The sequence below is a fragment of the Trematomus bernacchii genome, unplaced genomic scaffold (genome assembly GCF_902827165.1).
Source record: "Trematomus bernacchii unplaced genomic scaffold, fTreBer1.1, whole genome shotgun sequence".
In the NCBI taxonomy this organism is placed as follows: domain Eukaryota; kingdom Metazoa; phylum Chordata; class Actinopteri; order Perciformes; family Nototheniidae; genus Trematomus; species Trematomus bernacchii.
The window spans coordinates 17,120,247-17,146,005 of record NW_022987648.1 but is presented as its reverse complement, the minus strand read 5'-3'; the positions used below and the strand labels follow the sequence as shown (position 1 = coordinate 17,146,005).

The 25,759-nt window shown below is 40.9% G+C and overlaps 1 protein-coding gene across 1 annotated transcript; it reads left to right on the top strand.

The window, feature by feature from the left end:
- Positions 1 to 7,103: 7,103 nt before the first annotated feature.
- LOC117485846 (neuroligin-4, X-linked-like) lies at positions 7,104 to 25,060 on the top strand. The gene is made up of 9 exons (XM_034134553.1): positions 7,104 to 7,449; positions 8,787 to 9,728; positions 10,994 to 11,146; positions 13,958 to 14,143; positions 14,700 to 15,150; positions 15,849 to 16,062; positions 16,748 to 16,872; positions 19,781 to 20,384; positions 22,134 to 25,060. The coding sequence occupies exons 2-9, from the start codon at positions 9,245 to 9,247 to the stop codon at positions 22,539 to 22,541; spliced, it is 2,625 nt and encodes an 874-aa protein (XP_033990444.1). The 5' UTR covers positions 7,104 to 7,449; positions 8,787 to 9,244; the 3' UTR covers positions 22,542 to 25,060.
- The last annotated feature ends 699 nt before the right edge of the window (positions 25,061 to 25,759 follow it).

Below are 25,759 nucleotides of genomic sequence, written 5' to 3'. Positions count from 1 at the left end.
TATATTGAACAAACATTAGTCTCTGCTTATCTCTTGAAATGATAAAGAAGGGTTTATAAAAAAAAAGCGTTATCGTCTCTTTTGTCCTGTGAACAATCCATTTCCTTAGAGTTATCTAGTGCATTTTATTGGTTCTCACCTCTGCCCAAACTAGTCCACAGAGAATGACCAATTATAGGGCTTTTATATTCACACCACACAAGTATGGCCAGACATGTCAATTTCCTTGCAGCCTCTGGATGTACACGATGGTTCAGCGAGTCAATCGATACTCATCCTCACCTGCGCACTACTGTATCGCTTTCCCCTGAACTGTGATTGCAGTAGATTCACAAAACTGTTATTTTAAAGATGAATAAAACACCCCTCTCTCCAAAACCTTATTGCTTTCTGTCTCTGCTTCGCTCTCACCTTTTCTAATGCTTTCCACACTTTCCACACTTTTCACACCCTCAGCCCACTATATTAGCTCTCCTTCCCACCCTCTTTTCTCCTCTCTCTCCCATTCTCCTTTGTCTTTCACCTGCACCATCCATTTCTCTTTCCCCACACTGCTTTTTTGTTATCCTCCGGGTTTCCCAATCTTCTTCTTTCTAATGCTTTTTATTCTCCTTTCTATTTTCATTTACATTTCATTCAATCCTCCATTACTTGCTTTTCTCCTCCTTGTATCCATCTGACATCTGTCCTTTACTTCCCAATCGGCATCCTCCCCTCCCCCACTAACGCCATGAGCAATACCAATAAGGACTGCTGCTGTTTGTAGCCGCTGCAACATGCACCACTACCTCATATGCTCCTGCAACCTGCAAAGGTGCAGCAACACAACTGAGCTGGTCCACACTGCACAGAAAATCACTGACTTCACAGCCAACCCCGGCCTACGCGTGCAACACAGTGTGGGTTTGTGTAGGTGAGATTGTGGAAATGAAGAGTAAATCAAATTTTGGCAAATAACCACCTGCCAATGGGAGCCAAAAACAAAGGCCTGAAGTTTGAATAGTGAGCTTGTGGGTGTATTAGTTTAGTGCAAGTTGTTGATGAAATGTGTTGAAATGAAATGAGGCTCATATTTAGGGTGATAGAACCAGCACACACCACTCAGTTTATGCCACTGTTGTCCATCGACAAACCAACAAGGCTGACAGATTACTGCTGATGAGGCAGAATTTTGAGCCGCGCTAAATTAATGCTTAAGAGCCAATAACTTAGAGCAATTTAGTGAACCCTTTGTTTGAACTTTCGTTATCTTCTTTTCAATAACGAGTAGTAGTGGACGTAACATATGAGTAGGCAGATACCTAATCTAATGCTCTTTAAGTCTTCTATTCATTCATTGTAGCTATTTGTTAATATCCTGCACATACGACTAAACTTGTTACATTTGTGTGTCTGTTAAGTAATTGAGAGTGTGAATGCATAAGTAGTCTACTAGTCTGAAATGAATAGACTCACAACATCTTCTCTGTTCTCTCTCCTGTCTATTGTCTTATCTTAATTATGTTTTATAATCCAGTACTGTGCTGTAATTTCCTCTCACAGTATGCAGGTCTCCATGTCAGTCCGCCCATTTAATCATTTCAGACAATGTGTCAGACTTTGCTCCAGAGCACATGCACATTAAGTAATAAAAGCTTCCTACAGAGCAGCCTCTATCTCTATCCATCTATCTATGGCTGCTTTATTACATGCTGTGAGTCTGGCATGTCTCCTGAATACTTTACAGTAATATATTCTCACACACGTTTTGACAGGCACACTTAGACAAACTGTGTGACCTTGCTTGTGTCTTCTATTGGCCCTGGTTTGAATTTCTGTTTGCGTGTCCTTTGTTATCATGATGCAACATTATTTGTGACAAAGCACTTTGTGACAAGTGCTTGATAAATAAAGGATACTTGATATGACTGCCCAGCAAATAATATGATGGGAGGGATAAAAATACTTAAAGCGAGGCTCCACCAGTGAACCATGATCAGGGAGGAGGGCAGGAGGAGAGAGGCTCGCGGACAACATTATGCAATTTGACTGAAATATCATAACATAGAAATGATATTGTCTGAGTTCGAGTATACCTAAACATTAACACTAGGTTTACAATATGCTTTAAGAGCATATACTTGTTATGAGGTGTGCAACAGGTTTAAGTAATCAAATGACAGGATGAAAAGGTGTTTTGTAACTGTGATGAATTCATTATTTACTCAGGCACAGTATAACCCTATTTCCAGCCATTTCTGCTTTTTCCGTTGCAGTGTTTTAATGAGATTGTATTGGGATTACTTATACTGCAAACATCCACTGGTACTATTGTTTTGCTTTATGGATTTTAAAATAACTAGAATCAAAGACCAGTTATTGTGCGAGTACTTTTCGAAAAATCACAGATTATGACTCTGGTTTTTATTTAAGGACATAATATTACATTACAGTACTTACCTATCAGGTAATTTCAGAATTATACTTCCAATGGAATAATGTAAATGGAGAGCAATTGATGTAAATACATTTCCCTTGCTAGTGTGTTTGGGAATGTGTGATGTTATATTTCTTAGGATGGTTACACAGAGCAGTGAACGAGTTAAAGATAGGTAGTGTGTATCGAAGAGACTGAAAAAGGGTTTGACATCAATGAATATTTTAAGGAAGAGCGGGAGCTGTGGGAGGGAAGGCTGAACTAAAAGACAGTTGGGCTGCTGAGAGACAGAGAGATCATTTAATAGACGAGCAGAGCAAATGTGTTGGAGGAGAGACAGCAAAACTGGAGGGATGGGAGATGAATGAATGGCGGACTAATCTGGACTAAGCGATCGACAGAAGAACTGAAATTAATTTAGTAAAATGGATGAATGGACAAATAGAGGCTTTGTGCAATGTTCATAAAAAACCTTTCACCTCGACAGGGTTGTGAAATAATAAGGTAAGTGTGTTCGGTGTGTGTGTGTGTGGTTTCACAGAAGAAATTAAATGGTTTAAAAAAAACACTATAAATGTCAGGAACCTTGTAAAGAAACAGGAGCCTCTAACAATTTTCATGGATGTCTGGAGAGGTATACAGAGAAAGGGGTATGCTATAGGATAGACAATGAATAAGCAATATCATTAAAAAAATGCATGCACAGACAAGCTCAGTCTCCAGACATAGATTTCCATGAAGCAATGGTAAAGAAATAAACAGGGGCCACCTCTGCAGTGCATGAGGGTCGATGGTTTTTGTCCTTATGTCACAAAAGAGCACGAGTGGCATTTACACTGAGCAGTGGGCACTTGAGGGCATCTAAAATGACTAAAGAGGCCCTAGATGTGACCAGGGGAGGGTGGACATCACTTGTAGGGCACCTAGACTGACCAGAGGGGCTCTTAAGGAGACTGAGAGCTGACCAGAGAAGCTCTTGGGTCAATCAGTTGTCCCTCTGGCATGAAATAAGGGCAAAAGGTGAAAAGGAGAGAACCAGTTAAGGTGGGGTAGGTAAGTTTGAGAAACCGGCTCGAGATACACTTTTTGTTATATTCCATGGAATGCTCTTAACATCCCGATAGCAATGAATATCTTAAGTGCTTTGACAAAAAATCCATAAAAAAATATCATCTGTGGAAGCCGTAGTAGGCTACTGTAAAAGCACGACCAATCATTTTAGCCGGCCCGGCTCTAAAATAACTGGATGGCCTACCTGCCTGTCAGCCTTCCATCTGTGCAGAAACTATCTCGTGCCCTCATTGGTCATGTACGCGTTCGTGTGTGTTGGAGGAGGGGCTCTGTAAGGAAGTGGCAGATTTTTTCCGGTTGTGTATTTTCAAATTCTAGCGATCTCGAGCTGGTTTCTCCAAAATTACCTACCCCACCTTTAGGGAGAGTTTTAATGTGCTTCATGTAAGCACAAATGCAGGCACAAAAAGGCAACAAGAATTCTAAGTCCATAAGGTCTCTTAACATATTTCAAGGTTTCCCTTTAGCATTACATTCAGACAACAATTAAGCGTGGAAGTGCCCACAAAGAGTATAAAGGCCCCCGGACTAGATTTCAGGTTGACATTGCTTCTCACTATATGCTACCATTTGGCTACTTCATCTACCAGAATGACATGGAGCTCCATTGCTATGCTGGTGGTGATTGTCCACTGTATCTTTAATGCACATCATGCTTTATCTGACTCATTTGAGAAAGAAACTGGCAGTGATTTAAAACAAGATATAAATTGGATTGAAGCTTGTCAGAGAGGAGCTGTGCTCCACTTATCTTCATCCAAATGACTTCCTGCTGCAGCTCAGCTCCCGCTTCTGTAATGACATAATGACTCAAACAGGAAAGGTCTCTTCAAAAGATCAAATTAAAGGTAGTCTACTCTCCATAGGAGTGTGGTGCCTATGTGAATCCACTTGACTATTACACATTCATTTCCTGTATTGAAGCCCTGTTCAATTTACAGTGATTATGTAAACTGAAAAAAAACCGTTCTGCTAAAAGAAGTAAACAAAATACACACACTGACCAGTCTGTTTGTTTCGAGGAACTGATGGTCTATTTTGGCACCTTGGTTCAATCAGAAAATAGCATAAACACCTGGGCCCTGTTGCATATGCATTCTTTGTGGGCAAACATAATGGCAACAACTCATCTATTTTGGTGAACAGATTAAATCCTAAAATTGCAGATTAACTTTTAATTGGCTTTTTGAAGACCTTGCATGATTATTACCAATTTGACACCAGGTCACAGCTTTCATCTGGCACCTCAGTGCCAATGTTTTGCTCCCTCATCGTACGTCTTTCACTACTTCCTTTCCCGACATAGAATAACAATTTAGAGGTTATTAACATTCTTCATGCGTTAGGCTTTGATAAAGCACTAAAAACTACAAGAAATATTAAACTAATTGTCGAACACAGCATAATTTGTAATCTTTTGAAGGGCAATGGAAAGCACTATCCATCCTTTATTCCTGTTGCTTCCATTCCTTACCACGGAGCTCCATTGTTATCTCTGGTTTAATTAGAGATAGAAAAAAACTGAATAAATGAGGGACTTGAATGAAGATGCTTTCATACAGGTGCACTCTATGATGCCATTAAGCAATTCACCTTCTATCAGGCTCTGCAGCTTGTTTACATGGCTAAGAAGGCCCAGTTGACAAAAGGAAAAACTCTTAAAAGACATCATCATGTGGACATGGATGGAAGGACTTTCAAGCACAATTAATCAGTACAGTTTTCAAATAGAAACATTACTATAGCAACCCCTATCAATAAATAGGTTTGGCAACATAGGCACTCATGCATTAATGCGACATATAAGTAAAAACAGAAGATACTCTGCCTCATCTGACTAGGAATGTCAATGAAGGACGTGATAACTTTGTGTCTGCAACAACAGTCTGCTCACAATTACATAGAGAAGACTATTTAGGACTAAGTAAGGTTAAACTAATTGCTGTCGATGACATTTCAGACTCTCTGCCACAAATATACTGCCTGCCCCAGCTTCCAGGTTAGGAGACGGTTGTGTATAAAAAAAAACAATGTTGACTGTCTGTAAAAAAATGAAAAGCAGTCCAAGTCTGGTATTTGGGTGACACATCCATGCATCTCAACCTCCTGCCTGCGTGGACTTTGTGAATAGAATGATGAAACACAGCGATGAAAGGCACAGGGAACGCCTTGTACCCTAAAGTCCCAAATCCCAGAACAAGGACTCCCTCACAGATCCAGATCTCTGTTTAAATCTATCTGTTGCCAGTAAAAAGCTTGGGTCCAGGTTCACATCCTGTCTGCAGATCACACAACAAACACTGCAACAAAAGATAAACTATAATATATGTTGACAAAACTAAAGTATTACCCCAGAATTACCTTGAAACCAAACCCAGATATATTTTTTCTCTTTTATACATTTGTATCCATGTGCTCCCAAAACAACATGTTTACTCTAGTCTCTAGCTGGGTAATATTTCCAAAAAATCCAAATGAAATCCTGTTAAACTATGTGTATATATATAAACATGCTATAGTTCCTATGGCTAAACGTTTTTAGCTTGGGCCCCTGAGTTTTTAAAGTTATTCTTGGATTTTATTGATAACTTCTTTGGTTTGTACAGGCCGAACCTCTAGCTACAACTCTAACCTTTTAATCCAATATGAGTCTGCAAAGCCCCAGATACTCATGCAGTACTTTTTTTTTGGCCGTGTTGGTTAAAAAGACCTAGGGAAAGGCCCTATGGCTTTGTAAAGCTTAGACTATAAGTCAATGTCATCCTCCTAAATCTCCTCTCAAACCCCACCTGTATAATAAAGCCTTTCCACAAATTGACCTGAGTGTTTTTATTTTGCCTCATTAAAAGAAGATAGAGAGACAACCTGCTTTAAAAGAGTGGAAAGGAGAGAGTGAGGAAAGACACAGGAGACATGAGTAAAGGGCATCACACAGGAATAAGCAGAGAAGTGCACGGGCAGACGGAGAGGTAGACAAGCAGACAAAGAGATGGATGGAGGATTGTTGAGGAGAGGAATAGAAAGTTCTGAATGCTTCTGCGGCAGGCTGTGCTGACATGAGGAGTGTTCCCAAACACAGTTAGCAGCGACTGCAGACCCACTGCATTACCTTACACACACACACACACACACACACACACACACACACACACACACACACACACACACACACACACACACACACACACACACACACACACACACACACACACACACACACACACACACACACACACATGCATGCATGCAGGTTGCCCTGTGAACATATGTTTGCTACTGGTTTGTGTGACCATGCATTGATGCACTTTTACCCCCTGTCTCCATTTTGTTTACAAGTGTGCAATAGGACCTTCCCCAGGTGTGTGTGGCCATGTGTTTATGCACCAATGTGCTTTGTGTAAAGATGTGCACTTCTGTGAGTGTGTGTGTTTCCCTGCACAGGTTGGTCCTCTTCTATCCTCTCTTCTCTCCACTCGGCGCTTCCTCATGGAGCTAGGTGCGTATCATTGGATCATGCTGCCTGCCACACTGTCCAATCGCATCTAGAGAGAGGCAGAGACAGAAAGAGAGAGAGAGAGGGAGAGAGAGAGAGAGATGGGGGAGGGAGGAGAAAGAAAGGAAGAGAGGGAGATTGATCATTTGAACGTCCTGGGCCTTGCAATCCTTGGAGTAACACTTACATTAATACTAGACCCAAAACGTATTTTATTTTCAATTCCACCCTTTCCCGAACTGAAGGCTTGAGTTTTTTTCGCTTGTTTTCTTTTTTGGGTTATTCCCACCCAGGAGACGTACCATCGCCACCAGCAGCAGCAGTAGCGGCAGCAGCAGAGGAATATCTCCCAATATCCCATCCCGGGCACGTCGGATAAGCTGCAGCAGCGAAAAACACGAGGTGAATATTGCGGTGGATGAGGACAGGAACATGGTCCGTGGAATTTCACACCTCTCATCCTGGCTGGGTACGTTACATCCTGCATTTTGTCATTTGATTTTTTTTTTACTGCAGCGCGGATGCAGGTTGAGGTTTTGCATTTGAGTGTGTGTGCGTATGTGTGTGTTTTGCCGTAGTCAGCTTCAGCGACGATAGAGATTTATTTAGGATATTCTACGATACAAGCAGGCGTTTTATTTCCGACACCTTTCGCTTATGTATTCCCTGCCTCTTTCCTTCCTTTATTGGTAATTAGAATTAGAATGCAGCGCGGCTTTTATCTGTTTTTTCTCTTGTAAAAACATACAAGGGGAGGGTGGCAGGCGCGTTTGCCTTGATAAATGGAGCGTTATTCATCAGCGTGTGTGTGATCACCACTGGAATGTTAACTAGCACCTTGGACAGCCGACACCAATACAATCTAACATGGGAGGAGCGATAGTACTGACTGATCACGTTGACACTGTAATATCTTTGATGCTTAGTACGGACGTGTGTGTGCGTGTGTGTGTGTGATTACACGGAAATTGATGTTGCTCTCTGTGCGCGCGTGTGTGTATGTTAATATTATGCCCTAAGGCCCACAGAGAGATAGCAGTGTGGGCTGGGGAGCAGCTGTGTGTGTGTGTGTCGTGTGTGTTGTGGTTCAATCTGTGTGTGTGTTTGAAAAAAAAACAAAGAAAGATAGAGCATGTAGAGATTGAGAAAGTGTGTGTGAGCATCTTTGGAAAACAGGAAAGCCTGTGTGTGTATTTTCAAGGGACATAAAGTAGGGGTATGTGCTTGCATATGTGGGTGATGGAGAACAAAGTGTGTGTGCATGCGTGTGTGTGAGCGGTGTGTGTGTGAGAGGGAGAGAGAGATAGAGTGTCACAGGCTTTCTACCTTATGCTACATGCAGGTCAGGAGCCCTTTGGTGTATTCAGGGTTTAATTAAGCATATGACGTGACTCTCCATCCCCCCCTCCATCCCCCACCACCAACCCAGTCCTGTGATCTGTGAAACATTGTGTAGTGAGGATGTGACATATGTCTGCGGCTCATACCGGATACACACACACACGCACTCACAAGCACACATATGCCTTCCTGTGCGACACAGCAGCCCTGACAGTCTGACACCGAGTTAAGCTGAGCGGACAACATCTCGTTTGCCCTATCTATCGCTCTCATGTCTATTTTTAACGTGAATAGCAGCGAGGTAGCACAGCCTATTTTTGTGATTTGATGTGTAAGTTTGCTGTGTGTGTGTGAGTGTGTGTGTGTGACATTTAACTAGTTGACACTGTGATTATTCTAATGAAGACTAATTAAATCGTTCTCTCCTTCTCTTTTCATTTCTCTGCCTCTCTGTCTCTTCTCCAGGAGGCAGTTTGGGCTTGTTATGGGGGTGACCGGAAGGAGAGGGTGACAGAAGAACAGTGATGCTTCTGTTTACATAACGAGAGACTCACACCCGCGCACATACACACACACATGCGCACACATGCTCAAATCGCCAGTCCAAGGCATACACACTTGCTTAAACACTTCCACACATACATACACACACAGACAAGTATTCAAGGGACTCACTGACTGAGTCACCGCACACTCAGAGGCAAAGAATCACTGACTCACAAACAGGACCAAAAACACACACACAAAAGGAAAAGGTTGTTTGCAAGAGCCTGGATTGCTTGTTGTGTGTGCTATGGGCCAAGCTGAGCAGCAGCTGTGTGTGAGTGGTGGATACCTCTGAAGGGTCAACATAGCCTTGGTCTTCTCCCTCTCGTTGGCTGTTCCGGCTCCCTCCCCATTCCGGTATCCCTAAACACATCATCATGTCCGAGCAGAGGACCAGGAGGACTCCTTCTCCCCCGGCTCCTCTTCCGTCCTTTTTATCCCCGTTTGGATTTGTATCCCTCCTCCTTTCCCTCTGCCTCACCATTAGCCTCTTTTCGGCTTCTTCATGGGCGCAGCAGACTGTGCCTGTCATCTCTACGGCGCAGGGCCGCATCCGAGGCATGCTGACCCCTCTGCCCTCCGACCTCCTGGGGCCCGTCATCCAGTACCTGGGGGTGCCATACGCAAGGCCTCCAACTGGTGACCGACGTTTTCAGGCACCCGAGCCTCCTTTGCCATGGCCAGGAATACGAAATGTGACTCAGTTTGCCCCCGTGTGCCCGCAGTCGCTGGATGAGAGGAGCATGCTGGGGGATATGATGCCTTCCTGGCTCACGGCTAACCTGGATATAGCAGCGACATACCTCACTCACCAGAGTGAGGATTGTCTCTACCTAAATATCTACGTGCCCACTGAGGAAGGTGAGTAACTAAAAGACGTGCCCTGACTTTCTTGAGGCAAGTGTGAATAAATAAGCATGCAGGGTTAGAATTAGGCTGACCTGATTCTTTCACATGTCGGGTCAAAACAAAGTGGCAACAGAACAGCACTGGCTAACCTTGGGGAGACATCACGCAAGGTGATTTTAAGAACATTAACTCTGTGACATTTGATTAAACATGGTAAAAAGATGTCGGGGCACAGGTATGCCATTGTTAAATAAATAAATAAAGTTTTCTTTATAAAAGTGAAGCCGAGTCCCCTCCACCCCCCTTATGCACGCCTCTGGTTGAACCAACACTTAATATGCAGACACCTGCTTCAGTCGCCAAGAGGTTTACGCCTTTACTTGTGGAGGAAAGTGGGAAGGACACAGGCTCACTCATGCATACATATTGGTTCATACACATGCATGTGACCCTGCACACACACACACACACACACACACACACACACACACACACACACACACACACACACACACACACACACACACACACACACACACACACACACACACACACACACACACACACACACACACACGATGGCAAGCATGAACACTCCCGCAGCCTCAATTTATATCCACCCGCTGAGAAATGAATGTAGGGAGATATGAAGCATAGGGAAGCAAAGGAGCCACAGACTGTTCCTGCTTTTGTATGTATAAACCCAGCAACCGATTAAAGGCTGATATGCATACAAATGGACAGGTGGACAGTCAGTTAGACACACACAGTAGATATGAATATTTATTTAAAGAAATGAACCAGGACAGAATGCAGGCAGAAGGAAGGTGGGTGGATCTGTTCCTACACTCACGTTATCTATCTATCTATCTATCTATCTATCTATCTATCTATCTATCTATCTATCTATCTATCTATCTATCTATCTATCTATCTATCTATCTATCTATCTATCTATCTATCTATCTATCTATCTATCTATCTATCTATCTATCTATCTATCTATCTATCTATCTATCTACCTACCTACCTACCTACCTACCTACCTACCTACCTACCTACCTACCTACCTACCTACCTACCTACCTACCTACCTACCTACCTACCTACCTACCTACCTACCTACCTACCTACCTACCTACCTACCTACCTACTATCTATCTATCTATCTATCTATCTATCTATCTATCTATCTATCTATCTATCTATCTATCTATCTATCTATCTATCTATCTATCTATCTATCTATCTATCTTCCTTTTTCTCTCTTTTCTCAGATATCCATGAGGAGGGGGGTCAGCGGCCGGTGATGGTTTACGTCCACGGGGGCTCGTACACAGAAGGCACCGGCAACATGATGGATGGCAGCGTACTGGCAAGCTACGGGAACGTCATTGTCATAACCCTCAACTATCGCCTAGGAGTACTAGGTAACATTATATATCTTCTATATCTAATATATCATCTCTATCTGTGTTTGAACACTCCAGTGGTTTATGGTAATATGACTGTATATGCTTTTAGTACCTGTTAAGGCATGCCTCTGGATTCTATATTCAGGTCATTTTTCATTCTATTGAGTTATTCTGCAACAGACAGTTGACAACCAATGAATACTGATAGTATGCCTTGGATGCCTTTTGGGTACATGCAATCAGGAAGCAATCTATAGTTAGACAATGCACATTTAAAAATGTCTGTATTTGTGCCCCAACACCCCGCTCGCCCTGCAATTACTGGCAAGGTGCCCTGGGTATTCTGATAACATCACTGCGGTATCATGCACATACTGTATAGTAATTTATTTTACATTGGGGTCTAGGCTTATGCCCGTATAATGGATAATGGTTGTAAATGCAGTGCACACATTTGTGTTGCATTTGAAATCTGAAAAAAGTACATAGTTAGAAGATGTAGAAACTAAAAGGGAGATGGAGCTTTAGTCAATAATAGATCTCAATCTGAGTGAATAATGTTTTCATATATAAACACACTCAGTAAGGCAATTTTTAACTAAGCTTTATTTTTATCTATCTATTTTTATCAATATTTTATTGAATGACATACATATTTATGATGAGCTATAAATAATTAGAGTAAGCAATGTAATGCTTTTCCTTTTAACCAAGGATCTACACACCGTTGTTCCTCACTTTTAATTTCATAATCTCTTTACATTTACATTCTATACACCATCTGGATTGTTTAATCCTTCAGCGAGCTATGAAATGTGAAAACCATTAATGAGGTGTTTTCACTCAGTGCCTTTTTGTTTGTTTAAATGGAAACATGTTCAGTGTGTGAGTCCCTAGTGGAAATAAACCCCCTAAAGCCATCTTTTCCCCCCACTACTAGCATTGACTCGAATTTGATCCTTTTTACCTCCATGACTCCCCGACTCAATGCTCTCTGAACAGAGAAAATCTGATTCCCTGTGGTTCTTCTAATTTTAGACGGCTCAGCACAGGCTGAATATCTTTTGCAGCTGTAATTATGAAAATGTAAAAGGCTGAGAAGGGCCACAGGAGGGTTAAAATGATACGTTGAAAGCATCCTCTACTGTAATACACTGAGTATAGAGTAGTTTGTGTGAGCAAAGCATTCCTTCATTTTGATAAAAGTCATATGCAATAGCTGCATATCATACGATCGGCTGGGTTAAATTATGCCCCCACTCTCATTAGGAGTTGCACACTATTTAATAATTCATATGAAAAGACTAATTAAAAATGTGCCAGCAGGTTAATAAACTGTGTGCATAGAGTATATTTTGATTTAGCTATTCAGCAATATTTTAAATGATTTAACTCATATGGAATATATATTAAAAGAAAGTAACATGATACATGTATTTGAATAAGGATTTTAATAAATATGTATTAAGATGTATTAATGAAAAGGCTCTGCTATAAGAGAGTAACAGTAAAGGAAGAATTCTTGGTTGTACTTCTCTTTATCTTAAGCATTTAGTGCACTTATTCACTTTTATTTATTTATTTACTTAATGTGTGCATATTTGGCATATTTTATTGATCATAATGTCATAATGTACGAGAAATCAAACCACTTCTAGATTGTCCTTAAACGATTAAAAATCGTTTTTCAAAATGGAGGTGAGTAGAATTGGATTATGTTAAAAGGTTTAAACATTCGACAAAAAAATGGATTTGAGTTTATAAGAACTGTGCTGCCTTTTCTGTCTTTTAGAAGCATTCACGGCTTTCATTAGATATTGATTTTACATGATGGCATAAATCTGCATCTGCTTGGTGGGTGAAAAAGCTATTTAATTCTGACCTTGGGGATGCAAGTAGTCTCTAATCACCATATCAAGTTTTCTGTCTTCATTTCCATCCTCTGTGTTGTCTCCACCTCGAAAATGATCATCACCGCCATCACCATCACCATCCCCATCCCTCATCGCAAGTGTCTTCATTTTTCTCTTCTTCTTCTTCATCATTGTCTTCATAAGTTGGATGCATAAGGTGAGCCCAGATTGCAAAAGTACTGTACAGTTAGACATGTTTTCCCTAATTGTACTGTAATAAGCAAATACACACATATATTATATATAGGCTCTTTCTGAAAGCGTTATTATGGTCAAATTAATATAATTTCCTTATAATGTCCAATTAGCATGAGAGACATTTCTGACAAATTGCTCATAAGTGATGAATGCATTTCTTTTTGCCTTTCTTGCTCATTATACTCCTACAGTTTATGTTATGGCCAGCCTGAGGTTCAGGGAAATTAGCTTCTGCAGTAATGAGATATACTGGAGTGGAGTGAGCCTTTAGGATCCTTTGTGTTTACCTAACACCGTCAGCAGTAATGGGAATAAGGGATTGCTGTGTCTGTTACTGCATGTGTGTGTAGATTCTGTCTGTGTGTAAGTTGATTTTCACTTGCATGAATATGGATGTACCTTGTTGAATTAATCCAATTTTCGTGGGTATTTCAGGGAGGCATATCATTTTTCATTAATATCCCTTCTCTTCATGATAAACCAAGACTCATGCATAATTGATTTTAACAGTGGGAATGCCATGAAGTGGGATCACATCCATGTGTGCTTCTGTGCGTTTAAAAAACTTCAAAGAAACAGCAGGAACATATTTGATGGACTTATTTTATACATAGTTGCTCACAGCCCATATTTAGCTCAGATTTCAGGCAAGTCTCTAAACGTCAGTAATATAAGTGTACTGTGTGTAATTACATCTCACTCTGTCTGCCTGTAGGATTTCTGAGTACAGGTGACCAGGCAGCGAAAGGGAATTACGGCTTGCTGGATCAGATCCAGGCTCTGCGCTGGGTGAAGGAGAACATCGCAGCTTTCGGAGGAGACCCCGGTAGAGTCACTGTGTTCGGATCGGGGGCCGGGGCCTCCTGCGTCAGCCTACTCACCTTGTCTCACTACTCTGAGGGTAAGGAAGGGCCAAAATCCCTGCTTAACCTTTATTCTGTGTAATATATGCAGAACAGTGGAAAGGTTAGAAATGCACAAAGAATATAGTCAGATAGGCAGTTGTGCACCTATAATGGTTGGCAGGTATGTGTGGGCTGTGAAAGCTAAGACACTCATGCTTATGAAACCTTTCATGGTCTCCAGTGGACCGATGCAGCTTTCATTTACTGGTATAAATGCCTGAATAAGCCTTTGAGTTCTCTGAATAAAACAGCCTGCCTCTGACTCATATTGCTAAGAGCTGTATTCTTTTAAACTGTTAACCCGTACCTAAAGGAACCTGATGCTCTAAACATGACCGGTCATACTTTTGAATAATGCATGTCAGTGTTTTTTTGCTTTGGAAATGCTAGTTCTGCATCTGATCATGTATGCAAATGTATGGTGCAATCATGGATGCTTTCATCCATGTGTGTGAATGCATGTAGCATAAATGTATACATGTGTGTGCCTGTGTTTATATTCTTTCCACACCCTTATTTGTATTGATGTATTTGTGTTCATGTGTATCTCAGACCTGTTCCACAGAGCCATCATCCAGAGCGGCAGTGCTTTAGCCAGTTGGGCTGTCAACTACCAGCCCAGCAAGTACGCCCGGCAGCTCGGCGAGAGGGTGGGCTGCGGCATCGACGACAGCACCCAATTGGTTGCCTGCCTCCAGGGCCGGAGTTACCGAGAACTTGTGGAGCAGAGCGTAACGCCGGCCAAATATCACACGGCTTTTGCCCCGGTGATTGATGGTGATGTCATACCTGATGACCCCCAGATTCTGATGGAGCAGGGAGAGTTTCTGAACTACGACGTTATGCTGGGGGTTAACCAGGGCGAGGGCGTGAAGTTTGTGGAGGGCATTGTGGATTCAGAGGACGGTGTCACGGCTGAGGACTTTGACTTTGCAGTGTCAGACTTTGTGGACAGTTTGTATGGATACCCAGAAGGCCGGGATACGCTGAGAGAGAGCATAAGGTGAGTGAGTCTGTCAATGAGTGTTTTAAAGGAGTGGTTTGACATTTAGGGAAATACGCTTGTTGGCTTTGGCCAAAGTGAGATGAGAACATTGATACCTCTCTCATCTGTGTGTTCTTTAATATGAACCTACAGTCATTAGATGGTTAGTTTCTCTTAGCCCTTAGACTGGAAACAGCTACCCTCTCTCTGAAAAATATACCAAGAGCTCTAAATCTCATTAATTAAAAACCAAACTGTGAAATAGACAATTTGTGGTTTTACGGGGGGTTATGTGTTGGAGTATTTCTTGGCTGTGAGTCTGACATTGAATCTTGTCGCCACTTTGCCAGGCAACCAGCAGAGACCTGCCAATAAATAGTCAAAGCACATTACTTCCATCCATAACTTTCCCTTTTTATACTTCTTGTTGCGCATGGATTGATCATAAGCCATATATCTTGTTAATAAATGAGCTTGAATGATGTTGGTAGGTAGAGCTTTACAACCCTTGATGGAGCCAGGTTAGTTGTTTCTGCTGGTTTCCTGTTTTCTCATCTAACTCTTGGCATGAAAGGGTATTTCCCAAATGTTCAAACAAGCCCATAAATGAACAGGGTGTATTTGTTAATGTACATGCACAGTATAAAGTGTAATTAATGTATGATACATTTTAGTTTGTGGATTGGTTGATAGATAATTTGACATATCCACTAAAGGTTCATGTACACGGACTGGGCGGACCGTGACAATGCAGAAACCAGGCGGAAGACGCTGGTAGCGTTATTCACGGACCACCAATGGGTCGCGCCAGCAATCGCCACAGCTGACCTCCACGCCCAGTATGGATCCCCTACATACTTCTACTCCTTTTACCACCACTGCCAGAGTGACGCCACGCCGCCTTGGGCTGACTCCGCCCATGGTGACGAGGTAAGCTGATGTCACAGTGTTGTATTGCTTATGAGTGACAGTTGCTGTTGTAGTGTTTGTAAGTCAAGAGATAAATAATGATGATAGACATCAAGGAAAAAAGTCCGTATAGGACATTTTGTTTCAGAGGCAAAAATGAAAGTGATTAGTGTCTCAAAGATTTTCAGAATATGAATGTGATGAATAAGGAGCTCTTGTTAAAATTCCCTGTGAAGCGCTGCTTCATATTGATTTGTTCAAAGTACTTAATAAAAAGAATCAAACGCTCGTCTGGAGCGTAAAATACTGTATATGAAATATTTTTGGGATTTATTTCCCTGCATGGCTAATTTATAAGCTGCCGATATTTACCACTGTGATAATTACAGTGTATTACAGTTATCCTTTCTTCTGTTCTTTGCAGCAAAGTGCTTTTGATCCACAATGTTTTAGGTGTGGTCTATTGCAATGAATGTGTCCGCATTTGTATTTGCTGTTTGTGGGGCTAGATTTGAGTCCAGATTATGGTGAGGTATTTATCAAAATGATTTAGTGATTTTAGGTTCTCTGCATTTACAAATATTTTGTCTTCATTTGGATGACGTTAAAGTCTGTCGTGATAGAAAAATGGTTACTTTCAAGAGAACGAATGTGATCTGTACGCCTACAGTTCCCTATAATAAATGGTGTCTGTTTGTCTGTGCAGGTGCCCTATGTGTTCGGTGTGCCCATGGTGGGACCCACTGATCTGTTCAACTGTAACTTCTCCAAGAACGACGTGATGCTGAGCGCTGTTGTCATGACTTACTGGACCAACTTTGCCAAGACTGGGTGAGCTATTAAAATGTTCTCTGATGTGAGATATTGATTTCAGTTGAAAAATCCCACAAGTTTTTATTTCCTTTTGTTAAACTAAACTATATAAAGACAATCAAGAAAATAGGACCAAACAAAGGTATTTCATTGCATAGCATATTTTATCACAAGAAGAAAGAATATCATGATAAGACATTAAAGCCAATATTAAATGTAATCACATTTTAAAAAGCAAGAGAGTATGCCCAGCTGTCAATAGGAAATCATGCTTTTATCTTGGACGCTCTGAAGAGACAAGGTTTTGGCAACACAGAGTGTCGATGCTGTAACTGTGGAAAGCCCAGTCATTTTTACAGGAACAAATCTCTTCCAAGCTCAAAGACAGCCAAGTCTCAGCTCTGCAGTGTCATCAAGACAAACAGCCTCTTGAATAGGTTTCATCCATGTTTAATTTGGACTGATTGATAGTTAGCGTGTACATGGAGTGGAGCTATCTGGCAGGGTTCACACAACAAGGAGAAAATAACAACTTTGATTATCATTAAGCAAATGTATTTCCTACAAATGATGTTCATATTGAATAGGAAAGTGCATTGTAGGAATTGAGTGCAGAAGACAGAATAGCCTGAATCCTTTTCTCTGTCAAACTTTTCCATCAAGATAAGTAACAATAGAAACAAAGTTTTCATTTGGAGTGATGCTGAGATTTAATGAGAAGAACACCTGTGTCTCAGAGCAACAAAAAATAATGAGCTCACAGGCAAAGGATATGTTATTATAATGTATTTTCCTTCAAAAGGTCTGTGATGTCTGGCGAGACGACAGTACTTAAGATACAATCATTAAAGCACCGCTGCAGACTAATTTTGGCAGAGCGTGCACACAGGTTCTTTGTCAAGTCACATTTTTGACAGGGCTTTTCTTCTTTGGGCTTTGGTGAAGAAAGTTAAAAGCCTTTGCTATATCGAAAAGGTCCTTGAAGAAAGCCAAGGTAATGTCCTAAAAGAAGAAAGAGAGATTGGCCTTTCCTCTCATCTCGTCCGTCTCTCTTCTCTTCTCTTCTCTTCTATTCTCTTCTCTTCTCTTCTCTTCTCCTCTCTTCTCTTCTCTTCTCTTCTCTTCTCTTCTCTTCTCTTCTCTTCTCTAATCTTCCCTAATTCAGTCATTTACGGCAGATGAGACGGATAGCTTATTCAATATGTTAAATACAAATTTAAAATGATCTGCCAGTGGCTAAAAAAGCTTCTAGAGATCCAATTTATTACATTGAAAGTGAATGATCTGCCAGTAGCAACGAATACCACAGTTGTAGAACGTATCCACGTTTAAAGTCTTAAAATCCCGACAGTCCACACTGATAAGAGAACCTTTTATCTTTCCACTCTGACATGATATACAAGATAAAGGTAATTGTTGAGGATGGACCCTCTTTCTGCAGAGCTGGACGTGAGTAATTACCAGTAATTAATCCAATCGAGGCTCACTCCGCTGAGACCTCTTCAGATTTACAGAGACATCTGCAGTCTAGACCTTGATCTAAATCACCATAGAGCCTTGCTATCTCACAACACACAAAATTAGGACAGTGCCTGTACATATTGTGAGTCTGGTCATTAACGCAGGTGCATTCAGGCAATCGCATTGCATCAAGTTAGCATTTTCTAGCCCATGTTCAGTGTTGTCATTACCACCCCAGAGAACTGCCGAGAAAAATCACCAAGGAGGGTTGATAAGATTTCCATGCACACTGCAATTATCTACGGGAAAATCTCTCTGAAGAACGGTTTCACTCGGCTGAGAGTGCCTCGGATGGTGATGGAACTCTGCGACAGATCAATTTAACGCAGGGTGTGATGCTCCCTCATGTATATTTTCTAAGCTTCTGTGTAGGCGTTTAAATCCTCAGCCGGTGTGCGAGTGTACCGGTAGGTCTTTACGCTACCTGTCTTTTTGTGCTGTTCATAAGGTGCTGATTGACAAGTAAGCACATAGCGTATAACTGGCAACTCTGTGAAATTGTGCTGCTTTTTCATTTATGTCATTTTCGCTGCTGACACAAATAAGTCGGTAAATTGTCAAATGAATGCCTGTCTGTATGTGTCAGAGAGAGGATTTTTCAAGATGTATTCACTATGCAACAGACACATTCATCTTTAATAACGATATCTGCCAGTTTTCAGAGAGGCAAATATCCACACAGTTCCAACCGCAGAGTTTGAACTGTGCATTTACTGAAATGTTTTGCACGAAGCATGTAGAGTGGAAAAAAATCAATGATCTGCAACAGAGTCACCTTTGAGCTATGTATACAGGCAAACAAAACTTGTTTTCCGTTGGGCAAGTATTCATTGCCACTGGTTTGTGTTGTGTAACGTTGATATTGATTTAGAAACATGTGTGCCAGCGCTAAGGAAACCATTGGGCAGCATGGGAGAAACTCACACTCCCCCAGAGGATGCTAGCCAGCTGAGAAAAAGTCTTCAGCAGCTCTGTTAGGAGGCTCTGACATTTGAAAAACTGAAAGGCATTACATATTGGAATGTTGAATATTGCACTAAAAGCCTTTATTTAAAAAAAAAATGACCCTTGAATATAAATGTGTGGGAAAAACCTCTGTTGGTTGCATTTCATTATGGTTTATCTATACTTTTAAAATTGGACTGTTATTACTGTTAGGTTGGTCTAAGATTTGGGTGATTTGATTTTTAAATTGGGTTTTATTTTGCTATTGCTGTGCTACTCATTCTTTTATATTTGTGTTTGGTTACATCAATTTGTATATTTCAGAGGAGATTAAAAGCAGTGTCTTGACTAACACAAGTTAGACCTTCTTTTAACCTTCTATTTATATGCAAGACCCTCACCTGACCACCAACCCATCTCAATGTGATTAAATAACTAATTATGCTTCATACCTTTCCAGTGACCCAAACCAGCCGGTTCCTCAAGACACCAAGTTCATCCACACTAAACCCAACCGCTTTGAAGAAGTGGCCTGGTCTAAGTACACCCCTAAAGAGCAGCTGTATCTCCACATTGGCCTGAAGCCCCGTGTCAGAGACCACTACCGTGCCACCAAAATCTCCTTTTGGCTCCAGCTGGTCCCTCACCTACATCATGTCAATGAACTCCTCCAATCGGTTTCCTCCTTCACGCACAGTCCCTCTCCACAGGATGACACTCCTTATTCTTACACTAAGCGTCTTGCCAAAGCTTGGCCGCCAGGCAGTACACGTCATCCAGGTTCACAGGCAGGAACTCCACAGCCACCAGAGGCTGCTTTAGGCCAAGGTGGACCGGAAGAAGGGGTCCGCGTCCCGAATGAGGACTACTCAACTGAACTCTCGGTGACGATTGCGGTGGGAGCGTCACTGTTGTTCCTCAACATCCTGGCATTCGCCGCTCTGCTGTACAAGAAGGACAAGAGGCGTCTGGAACATCGCCGTCCACTTCCTCCCCCGAGACGAGATATCACGCCTGCAGACGTCGCCGCCCACCTGCAGGGGGAGGGTCTGATGTCACTACAGGTGAGCCATGTGTTTTTCTCTTTTAATTATGCTTTTTAACCATAACTATAACAATGTGTGTGTTGCCTGTGTGTGCTTCTGTAGCCACATAATGTTAAGTTATTTGAAAGTAGGACTGCAACTAACAATTATTTTCATTATCGATTAATCTTTAATGAATAAAGGATTCATTGTTTGGTCTATAAAATGTCAGAAAATCCTAAATAAAAAATATCAATCCCATTTTCTCAAAGGTGATGTCTTTGAATATCTTGATTTGTCGGACTAATCCCCAAAGATATTCAGTCTCATGTGATTTCTCCAATTTTGAGAGGCTGAAAACAGCATTGCCATGAAAATGACTTTAATGATAAGTCGATTATTAAAATATCTTGCGATTATTTCTCTATCTACTGATTGATTATCCCACTAGTTGTTGCAGATTTTATTTAAATATATAACGCCTATTGTTAATAATCATGCATATTATTATACCTTTAAGAAACATTAAGCCAGTAGAGGATTTGTGTTTGGGACTGAATGGACCCGTTTGCTGCCAGAGCAGAAGCTGCCAGCAGAGCACTTCTGCAAAACACAGCCTGTCATCGGCAGACATTAGTGTGTGTTTGTGTGTGTATCTGTGAGTGTGTTTTGATGCTTGTGCATGTGTGGGCTGTGTCCAATTGCCTGAATTGCTTCCAATTGCCGCCAATTCATCCTCCAACTATTTGGCCTCTTTTGAGCTCAGTTAGTGGCTTTGGAATCTGCCACAGTGAATGCTAAATGTCAGATCCCTTCTAAAGCGCGCAAATACTGGGAACTGGCTTTTGAACCACAGTGATGTAGCTCTGCATTGCAGCTGCTTTTGGAATTGTGTTTTATTATTTTAAATATCTTTGTGTGGCTTTCGTGCACATTAGATCTGACGTGACAAGGAAAAATGAAGACTTTTTTCTATTCGAATATTATTATGCACTGCATGCTCGTGTAAATTCATTTTAGAAACAACATGCTGGCCTTGCAGAGGCTAGACATCACCTTGAAATAAAGTCAGTAGTGCTTTGGATGATGATGACAAATAGCATTGGTACGGTTTAATTAGTTTGACTGCCAGATGCTTGATCTGAAACTAATTTGACTGGAGTAATCCCTCAAACTTCAAGAATGTGGACTCTTAATAGATATTCTCATAAATCTGAATGTGTCATAGTGGTGATTTTAAGACATGTAAGCTTACAGAGCGTGATGATTTCTTTTGAGATGTGTTTGTTTGATTGAGAGGTGTCTAAGTCAATTACACTAACACATAGATGGAGAGTAGAGGCCATTTTCACCCTTTATACTTTTACATGATTTTCATACACAAACTTAACTTACATTTTTGTCATTTATATTTAGGCTGCATGATAATAAGGTATTATTAAATATGGTTTTTTGTAGGATTTTTTCAATTATTTAGAAGTTATTGTTAATGACAGATGATATTACCTCAGTTTTACTTTTGTATACATACTTGTGGATACATTTGCAATATCATGATACATAAAAGGAATACAAATAAAAACAAATACAAATATTGTTATTATGATTTTGGCCTTATCACCTAGCCATAAAAAAAATAATGAATAGTAAATAAGTCATAAAATGTTTTATCGAAAATGATGCAGTGACTAATTCACCCTGGACAAGTTTCTCTCACTTTATGTATCTTTGTGTCTCCACTGCTTTTACTCCTGTTGTCTAATATAAATATTCGCCCCACCTTTTTAGGTGAAGCAGCTGGAGTGTGATGCTGCGTCAGCAGACGAGAGGAACAACCTTCACCACCATCACACTCTGGACACGCTGGACGCTCTGGACGGCATGGACACCCAGGACATCTACAGCACCCTGGACACTGTGCGCCTCACCTGCCCTCCAGATTACACCCTCACCTTGCGCCGCTCGCCCGACGACGTCCCCCTCATGACCTCTCTGACCCCAGGTTCACTGCCCGTGACTCCTGGGTCACACCCTGTTACCCCGGCGACACCGATGACCCCCATGACGCCTGGATCAGTGGTGGGGATGAGAATGGGGCATCCGCACCAAGGATACACGCATCATAGCCCATACAGTAATACACACTTGCCACACACACACATCTCAACGCATACACACTCCACCACACGTGTATAACCGCCGCAGCAAGATACTTGCACACACAGAGACATAATTACAACACACATAAAAACACACACACAAACACATACCCATTAAAACACAGACACACACGTAAAACAAAAGACTTAAATACCTCTACTAATTACCCTGCAGGATTGTTACAGGTGGAGTGACAGAAAGACATTTTCAGTAACAGGATGAAAAGACAGACAGCTGTGTGTTGCATGTCGGGAAACTCAAGACACTGGATCCCGGGAGATGCAGTTCTATGCATCATTTGCTCATAACCTTGAACGAGACGCGCCAAGACAAGACATCCATCAAATGTCTCAAAAGCTGCTTTGGATATTAAATCTTCTGCTTTTTCTACACCTGAGGAGGAAGAGGAGGAGCGCTGTGGCAAAAGGGTCAGTTATGGATCAGTTTACATCTCCTACTGTACCTGTGCTGCGCAGTGAAGCAGTGCTGGGACTGAGCAGAGCAGATGCAGATGCAGAACGGAGCTAAGAAGTACCACACACAGTCTGCTGATGTCAACTTGAACAACCTGTGAAATGTGAATGTAGCATTTTTTTCCATTAAAAGATCCAAGGCCCTATCTGCCAAGGATCAACCTAAGCTGAGGAGAAAATAACAAATTTCAGCAAGAGATGGATGTAAAGACAGACAGACAGGAAGAGGGGATTAAAAAAACAACATTAGCTGAAGGAAAAGTTCGTCAGATGGTGGGAAAGAGATTAAGATTTTATTGAGAGGGATTTAACAGCTGTGAGAGCGAGAAAGAAGTGAGATAGAGTGATATAGAAAACACAGAAATGGAAATGTGCCAAGAGACATAAATTAGCTTCAGAAGATGAAAGGGCCTCTGAAGTTTTGTCAGACTTACTGAAGAATCACTCTAACCAGCTATGTGTTAAACTCTTGTAAATAGAATGGAAAGATACAGACGATATACTATGATTTATAGCATTTACCTGCTCTTGCATTAAAACATGACTTATTTAACCACATTATTGCTTTCATTTCAGATATTACTATATTATTGTATAGGTGTCCTGAAGCAAGGCTGGTGTCTCTCTATCTCACCCAATGTAATATATACACAGTACCTTTATTAAAGGCTATGCACAGTCATTTCAATAATTCTTAAACTGTGTAAACATCTTGATACTCGTTTAGTCGTTGAAGTATAGGACATCTTCACATCATCCTGTCTATTTGTTTGACCATCAGATATTGAGCTAGTACTGTGTAGATAATGCAATATTGGTTTGACGATTGAGCACCAGCCAAAAACCATGACCCTTTGAACCTAATACCTTCCCTTTCCCCTTCTCCCCTTATTCCTTATTAACCTCGTAATTCCTTAGAAATCCTGCTTTATTTAATTTTACTTTAGTTAAATGTGGTGGAGATTCACTGGGGCCAAGTCACATCTCACCTCCCGAGAAAAAAATAATGCTTTTACTTATTGTTCCTACCCTTTTACACCATGTATTTCTAAGAGTCCCTGCTTAAACTACCTAATGCTGACTGAAACCTTGTTTAAATTCAAAATCACTCCACAGTAACACAGATTCTGTACAAAAACATGGATCGGTCTCCGACATTTTAAAGCCTGGAGTTTGGTTTACTAGCTGCCAGCATGTTGTCAATTGTTCGGAGCCAGATTTGATTTGATTAATTAGGTTGAGCCTCTGGATGATGAGCGCAGCTTTTTGTGATAATTTGACTTGACATTCAAGGCAAACATGCCTCTGAACATACCAGTTTGTAAGTGTAAGTGTAAACAGCTTCTTAATGGTTCCAAATGTGTTGAAATTGCCACCAACACATGAATTCAAAGAAGGGAATTCATCTTTTAAATCCCCCCAACATCTTGAGGAAATAATGATGGATTTTATTTCAGAGAGAGCTTTTTCCTGCTGACTTCACAGTTAATTATTGAGGGTACTGCTGGTTACTGCTATGTGTCATCAGAATAAGATTAGCAGCATTCACAAAATCAATTTCAGCCAATTCATAATGGAGGGTATTTGGCAAAGATAGGGAACTGTCATGGGTTCCATAAAAAAAAATGAACAATGGCAAATCCCACACCTTGATTCCCCACCAGTAAGTTAACTGAAAGTCCCTTACCTTGATAATGTAACTTTCCTGCTTAATCCTCTTTTCCTGCTCCTTTCCTTACTTACCTTACCCCCATCCACCCTGCACCCCCCCCCCCCTCCCAGCCTCATCTGTGCGACTACATGCAGCTTTGTCACAGTGAGGCCTATTTAACCTCCTCTCATCCTAAGTAACTTCTTCATGAGAGATATTAGTTATTTATCAACAGAACACATGAAAAATGAAAGCTGAAAAATCTGTGGATGACAAGCAAAGAACTTTTACAAAATGATATAAAATAACATTTAAAGGATGTTTGATTGACTGAATATTTTTTTCATATGGGTTTATTGACTCAGCGGATGGCTGGATTGTGTCAAGCATAAACATTTCTGCTGCATTTTTGAAAAATAAAAATATCAGTATTTTACAGTTTATGAGCATTTGAAATGTCTTGTATGTCTTAATTCAGAATATAATGATAGTTTTTAAATAAATATAAAGGGGGTGGGGGCTTTGCTAATGCACCCTCTTGTTTTATTAGGAATTAGTACTTACCACAGAATTTGAATTTAAATAGTTCACTTGGTTTTGATAATTGAAAAGTTACAGTGGTAGATTTATATTGATTCCAAAAGAATATCATGTTTTTTTTTTATAGGAAAAACATATTTATGGATTTATATTCCAACCACAATTTGTCATTTTTAGACCTAATTTAGTGTATTTTGATATAAACTGTTTAGGAAAGTATAGAGGTGTGTGTAGGCAGACCTTTTAAAAATATTTGAACAGAGCCAAGCTAGCTTTTCAGTCTTTATGCTAGGCTAGGCTAATTAGCAGCTCGCTGTACCTTTTATATTTAACATCCATACATTACCTGCGTAGTATTGATAGGTATTCCCTAAAATGTCATTCCTCCAGTTTCTATTGCTGTTCATCTATTGTTAAATCTGAGTCTCTAGGATTTAAAAGCAATGTTCCCAAAATGCTATATGGATTATCGTACGCTTTTCTCCTTAGTGCATATGTTGTACATTTTCGGAAATCCTTACTGCAGCAAAATGAGGCGATATTATTGTAAATCAACAGCCCCTGCCAGCTGGCCAAGGAGACCCTGTGAG

Coding starts and splice junctions, on each gene's coding strand:
- LOC117485846 (XM_034134553.1), top strand. CDS start 9,245: ATGTCCGAGCAGAGGACCAGGAGGACTCCTTCTCCCCCGGCTCCTCTT. Junction 15,151..15,848: donor ACGCTGAGAGAGAGCATAAG/GTGAGTGAGTCT, acceptor TATCCACTAAAG/GTTCATGTACACGGACTGGG. Junction 20,385..22,133: donor AGGGTCTGATGTCACTACAG/GTGAGCCATGTG, acceptor CCACCTTTTTAG/GTGAAGCAGCTGGAGTGTGA.